The sequence below is a fragment of the Sturnira hondurensis genome, unplaced genomic scaffold (genome assembly GCF_014824575.4).
Source record: "Sturnira hondurensis isolate 20B ecotype Veracruz unplaced genomic scaffold, ASM1482457v3 Scaffold0021632, whole genome shotgun sequence".
NCBI lineage: Eukaryota > Metazoa > Chordata > Mammalia > Chiroptera > Phyllostomidae > Sturnira > Sturnira hondurensis.
In genome coordinates, this window is record NW_028094263.1 from 4,601,037 (window position 1) to 4,607,478 (window position 6,442).

The 6,442-nt window shown below is 62.2% G+C and overlaps 1 protein-coding gene across 1 annotated transcript; it reads right to left on the minus strand.

Annotated features, from left to right (window-relative positions):
• Window positions 1-1,348: 1,348 nt before the first annotated feature.
• On the minus strand, window positions 1,349-4,119 carry NEUROD2 (neuronal differentiation 2). The gene has a single exon (XM_037033340.1). The coding sequence runs from the start codon at window positions 4,102-4,104 to the stop codon at window positions 2,953-2,955; it is 1,152 nt and encodes a 383-aa protein (XP_036889235.1). The 5' UTR covers window positions 4,105-4,119; the 3' UTR covers window positions 1,349-2,952.
• Window positions 4,120-6,442: the final 2,323 nt, after the last annotated feature.

Genomic DNA, 6,442 nt, shown 5'->3' on the forward strand with positions numbered 1-6,442 from the left:
CTGCCCCGGGCCCTGCTCGGCCCGCCCTCCGTGAGAGGGGGAGGGGGGAGGTCGTGGACGCTACCCAGGAGACTGAGAGATCATTCCACCGACCGCGGAGCTGAAGGTCAGTGGAACCCAATCCGCCTTTTGTATTTAGGGCTTCCCTTTTTAACTACCTTTCCTTTCCCCACTTTTCTCAGGGCATAGTCATTTTGGAATCTTGGAGCCAACCCTTCAAAGTGTGGTGCCCCTGACCTCAAGCCCTAAACCCAACACTACAACGCCCCCCTCCACTGAAGCCCCAACACAGGCAACAATGTTTTTTAAAGCAATTTAAGATGCAGCATTGGAAAAAGCGGGGTTCCTGTGGTCCTAAGTGTATTCATACTTTGGAAGGGGATTTGACTCCCTTTCCAAATATTCCAGCGGCCCAGTGGGCCCTGGTGTCTGAGGCGGGGGCGTCCTTTTAGGGAAGTCAGTTCAGAGAGGCCTCTGCCCCTGGAGGCTCAGGGAAAGAGACCTACGAGGCTACTTTGTCTGAGACACACGAGCGAGTGGAGGCCGAGGCGGCTGGGGCAGGACAGGCTCCTCCGTGATGCCCTTCTTCTGCCCCGCTAGGCTGAGGGTTGCCCTCTGTCCGGAGCTTCACCTAGCAGGAGGGAGGCTGTGGCCCTGGGGGGCTCCCACTGCCCCCGCTGGGGAAACTCATGGCCAGGTCAGGCTCCACCCTGCCTGCTGGGTGCCTAGGCTCAGGCACCCTCACAGAGTTCCCGGGTGTTCCACCAACCTAATCAACAATCCCTACAAATTTCAACATTCCTGAGGCTGAAAATGGCTCATTCCCCTGAGGCCACTGAAATACAAATCTAAGACTGAAAACAACTCCTCCATTAATATTTCATCCTCGTGACCTTATATATATATATTTTATTTATTTAAAAATATCCTTGTCTGGCTTGCGTGGCTGTCTGTTCCCGCACCCTCGTTTTGTGCGCCAGTGGGCAGAGGGCTGTGGAGTGACTGGTTGCTCCCAACTTGGTCACTTTTCAGCGAGGAAGATTTTGCTTTCAATGGAGGTGCTTGTGCATGTTTGGGAAATGGGGAGTGTAAGGAGATTAGTGCAATGCTTTGTGCTGGGGGCGTGTGTGTCTGTGTAAATTCTGGGAGGGGCAGCGTGGAACCGTTCCGGTGCCCGGCGGGTGGGTGTGAGGGGGTTTGGAGGGTGGGAATCCTACCCAGGAACGTCCAGGATCCCGCCACCTGGCCTCTGCACAGTCACCTGACTCTGTCTCCAGCACCCAGAGCCCCAGCTCAATCCCTGGAACGAAATGAGGCCACCGTGAGAAACCGGGTCCGGCTTTGCATCTCATTTACATAAATATTTATTAATCGTCATTAAACTGAACAGAAACACGCAATGCACTTCGGGTGTCCGACGGGAGTTTAATCTTCGCTACAAGAGGAAGGTAAAATTGCGTGTGAGTGTGTGGGTGAATGTGTGGGTGTGTCGCCTGTGGGTTTGCATTTTGCACCGTGTGTTTAGATGCCTGATTTCCTGCGTCCGGTGGGGCGAGGTTTCTTCTTTTGCCCCCTTCTTTGGGAAGCCTCCAGAAGGAGCCCTCAGCCTTCTCCCTGCCCACGGGCCAGCCCGAGCCAAGAGGACGACTCGGACAGATATCCCTTCTCCAGTCCCCGGAACTCGCTGGGCCTGTGGCGCCCACCCGGGCACAGTCGGGCGGGGGCGGGGCTGCCCCCAGATTTAGGCCTCCACCCTCACCGCGGGAAGGGGTAGAGGTGCCTGCAGGGAGGGGAGCCGCGGGACTATCCCCCCCCTTGCCCCCGGACGCCCGCGCCCGGCCTGCGAATACTTGCGGTGTGGTGTGCGTGTGTGTCTCTCATGCAAACCCTCCCTCCCCAAACCGACCCCCCCAACAGTTTGCCATTCCATACAAATTTGGAAACAGGTTTTTAAAAAACAGCATGACGCACAACGGGGACGGGGCGGGGGAGGGCAGTGGCACTGGGGCCCCAAATCTCCGAGTCACTGATTGTAAGAACCTGGGGAGGAGGAGGGGGCGGCGCCGGCCGCCACATCACCAAAGTGCACAGATCCGCGCTGGGGCGGCGCGGCCCGCGGGCCGGGAGGGGCGTCCCGGGGCCGGGCCGGGCCGCCAGGCTCAGTCAGAACCTCCTTGCATAGATATTTGTGTCTTTTTATTATTGGTAGTAGTATTTTTTGCCTTTTATTGCTTCTAAAAGTTCTTACTGCTTTTTTATCCGATCCGGCCTCTGCCTTCGGCCTCCGTCGCCTCTTAACTTTTTTTTTTGTATGTTGGTTTGTTTTTAAAAAAGGGAAAAGGAAAAACAGATTCTAGTGACAAATTGTCTTGGCTTCTCTCTTTCCTCTCAATTCACATTCCCTCCCGCCAAAATTAAAATCACAGAACGCTGAGACTAGGGGGTTGGGGGCGAGGGCATTTCAGGTCCAGGCTAGGGCACCCTGACTTCTGCCCCCTTCGGGAAGGAGGGGACGCCCGGCTCCTTTCTGCCTCGGCAGCTGGGTGTCTGTTTTAAAAGTAACAATAATAAGAGGAGGGAAACCGTCCCACAGCTCCGCTGCCTCCTTACCAGCGTCTCCAGCCTGCAGGGCAAGGGGGGGAACCTAAGTGTACGGATTGGGGATGGGGGGTCTCCAGGGAGCGCCCCAAGAGGGGTCCCTGGAGAAGATCTCCCTGGGAAAGAGGTGGAGGAAACCCCTTGGGGAGAGAGAAGGCGAGTCCCCTGGGGGAAGCGAGGCCCCTGGGAGGGCCACCCACTGTGAAGAGGACCACGATGCTCAGGAGAGCGGCGGGACCGGCGGCCCGTACCCCGCACCCGGCGCCAGAGTAGGTGAGGGTGCCCCTGCGCTCGGGGGGCTGGGGACAGGGGTGCGGGTAAAGGCAAAAGAAAAAGAAGGGCGGGCTCGAGGTCTCAGTTATGAAAAAACGCGTTGAGCTCTTCGTACATGGGGCCCCGGTCGTGGTGAAGGTGCATATCGTAAGACAAGAGATTCTCGGAGTGGACGCCCCCGCGCACCGCGGACGAGCCGAAGACCAGCCCGTGGCCCGTGGGCCGCGACCCCGGCAGCGCTGAGTAGTGCATAGAGTAATGGTAGCTCTTCTCGTGGTCTGGCGACGAGTCCTGCTTGAGCGAGAAGTTGCCGTTGAGACAGAGCGGGGGGCTGAGCGGGCCCTCGTACTCGGAGCTGTTGTAGTCCGGGCTCGCGCCGCCGCCGCCGCCCGCCGCCGCGTACAGCGTCTCGTAGGCGGCACAGTAGCCGTGGGTCCGCAGGGCGTGCGCCGCGCCGCCGCCCAGGCCGCCCGCCGCCTGGCACTGCGCGCCCGCCAAGCGCGAGCACGGGTACGGGTAGGGGTGCATGGCGAACGGGCCTCCGGAGCCGTGGAAGCGGCCCGTGCCGTCAGCGCCCTGCTCTGTGAGGAAGTTGCGCGAGTTGAGCTGCAGGCAGCCGGCCACCAGGTTGGTGGTGGGCTGCGACAGGCCCTTGCACAGCGTCTGCACGTAGGACACCAGATCCGGCCGCTTGCCCGAGCGCAGGATCTCCGAGAGCGCCCAGATGTAGTTCTTGGCGAGGCGCAGCGTCTCGATCTTGGACAGCTTCTGCGTCTTGGAGTAGCAGGGCACCACCTTGCGCAGGTTGTCCAGCGCCGCGTTCAGGTCGTGCATCCGGTTACGCTCCCGGGCGTTCGCTTTCTGCCGCCGCAGCTTGGAGCGCTCCAGGCGCGCCTTGGTCATCTTACGCTTCTTGGGCCCGCGCTTCTTGGGCCTCTCGCCCTCTGCCTCGTCCAGCCCTTCCTCCTCTTCCTCTTCCTCCTCCTCCTCGACCCCCAGCTCGCCTTCCTCCTTGACCTCGGCCAGCGCGGCCTCTGGCACCTCTTCCGCACGGAGAGGGACTGGCTTGGCGGCCCTGGCGGGCCCCGGAGCCCCGGGCCCAGGCGGCGGCGGGGGCGGAGGCGGCGCTTCGCCCTTGTCACTCCTCGGCTCGTCGTCGTCGCCGTCACCCCAGCTGGCGAACTTGGGCACGTCCGAGAGGAGACCGGGCTCGCTGAACAGACGGGTCAGCATGGTGCCTGAGGGCGCCCCACGGGCGGGAAGGGGAGACACAGCACAGAGTGAGGGGCTTGCTGGGGCCACGGCGCCTTCCCCCAACCCACCTCCACCCCGGGTCCGGTGAGGGTTCTCGCCCAGGGGGCACTGGACGCCCACCTCCTCCGCCTGCCCCGCCCAGGGCTGGCCAGCACCGGCCCCGCCGGGCGGCGCGCCAGCCGGAGACCTGGGCTCAGGCCCTGCGCACAGCCCCGGGCCCCGGCTCCGCCCCGCGCCCGAACCAGGGTCCGCTCCCCACGCTGGGGTCTTCTCGGGGTCGCAGCGGGGGCCGGACAGGGGCGTGGGGAGCGGACATCTTCGCCGGGGGAGGCGGCGCCCTCTCCCTGAAAGCCTGTTCTCTCCCGGCGGCGAGGAAGGCTGGGCGGCTGCCGGTGGGGACAGCTGCCCCGCTCCACGGCTCTGGCGGCCCTGGCCCCTCCGCCCGGCTCCCCACCCCTCCCGTGGCTCTCACCCCCACGCTCCCTAATCCAATTTGCAACTTGGCCGCGCGCCGCCCGTAGCTCGGCCCCCATCCCCGCAGCCTCAGTTCCAGAGGCGGGTGGACGGTCTCCTCTAACCGCGCGTCCCCAGCTCCCGGCGCCGGCGCAGGCGGCGAGCGCGGAGGAACCGGGCGCGGGGAGGAGACCGAGAGGAGCAAGCCCCGTCCGTCTCCCCTGCGGTCAGGGACCCCCGTCCCCTCCTCAAATCGCCTCCTTCCCACAAAGCTCTTCAGATCTCGTTGTATTTCGGGATTGATGGGAAAAAATCCAAATTTGCTTCTCTCTCTCCCTCTTTTTCTTATTTCCCTTTTTTTTCGGTAATGGGGAAAGGTCGCGGGTTCCTCCGGGAAAACCACGGTGGGGGGCTCCCATCTCAGCCTCTGCATGGCCCCTCCTTGATCCTGCGCCCCCCCACCCCCGAGCAGGGCGCAGGCAGAGACGCCTGCCCCCGGCCCCCTGAGCTGCAGCCCCTGGGGGAGAGGGGACCTGGGGTGCCTCCGAGGCTCACCCCGCGAGGGGGCATCTCCCAGGAAGGGGGGACTTGGGGACCCCACTGTCGGCCGGAGCAGCCGGCCCCCCGCTCCCCCTTCCAACCGGCGGGTCAGACCTAGCTCCCTTTCGGACAACTTACCTCGGAGAGGAGTCGAGGGGAGAGGGGAGGGGAGGGGGAGGGGGCAAGAGAGAGAGGGGGGAGAAGAGGAATCTTCTCGCTTATTTCATTGTTCCCCCATCTTCAGGGAGCGGGGGCAGCGGCTCCTCAAGGCGGCGGGCGCCAGCGTCTTCAGAGCGCCATGCGAGCCGCGGAGCGAGTGTGGCATCTCTACCAGGCGGGGTACCAGCCTCTATGCCAGGCCATATGGGCTTGGCACGTCACGGGCAGCAGCTATCACATGAGAGACGGTGATTGGCATGCGTCTGCATTGGGGGAGAGCCGGCTCCCCCGGGACCCGCCGCCATCTGTCACTCTCTACTCCAAAAAAAAAAAAATTAAATAAATAAAGGAAATAAATAAATATCTCTGTCGCCCTCCCCTCCTGCCCAACGCAGGGAAAGCAACGATGGATAGGGAGGTGGAAGGAGTTGCCCCCCCCCGCCCCGGACCTGGAGCCCCCACATGAGGACAATGCGGTGGCCAGACTGGAGTTGCCGGGGTTGTGGCGGCCCCGGATTCTATGCTCCCTCCAGGGTCTTGCTCTGTCCATTTTTTTTCTTGCAGGCCCCCAAAGGTGGGTCAGGGATCAGACCTCAGGTCTGGGTAAGGGGCCTCTCTGCTTGTCTACCGCCAGCCCCCCCGAGGAGAACCCCCTTGACCACAAAGGGACAGCTGAGGCCCCCTCCCCGAGTGGGTGTGGGGGGCGTCCCTGGCCCAAGCCCCATAGGTAGATGCTGGCACCCTGCCATCCCTCATCCTCGTCTGCCCCTCCCCCACCCACCCTCACGCACACACAACATATGTGGCTGAACGAAATTCAAACCAAGGGAAAGAGAAAAGGAAAGACTCGCCTGGATGTCTGTGCCTCTGCATGGGCGTGTGTGTGTCTGTAGGGACATGTGTATCTATCTGTGGAGTCAGCCGATGGGGGAGGTTTCCTTGTGTGTTTAGGGGTGTATTATGTTGGGGTGGAGTGGAGAGGAATCCCCAGGATGAGCCTCTGCGCCCACCATCTGGGAGTGGGGACAGGGTCTCAGTCTGGATTCCTGGCCCAGAATCCTCTCACTCCTCACCTGCCAACACCCCCTCCCCTGCGAGACAAGTGACTGTCCCACCCGAATCTTTCTCTCCTGGCATTCTGACTCACTTATTTGAGGGGGGAGGG

Bases quoted from the DNA above. Each gene is read 5' to 3' on its own strand.
- NEUROD2 (XM_037033340.1), bottom strand. From the start codon at position 4,104: ATGCTGACCCGTCTGTTCAGCGAGCCCGGTCTCCTCTCGGACGTGCCC.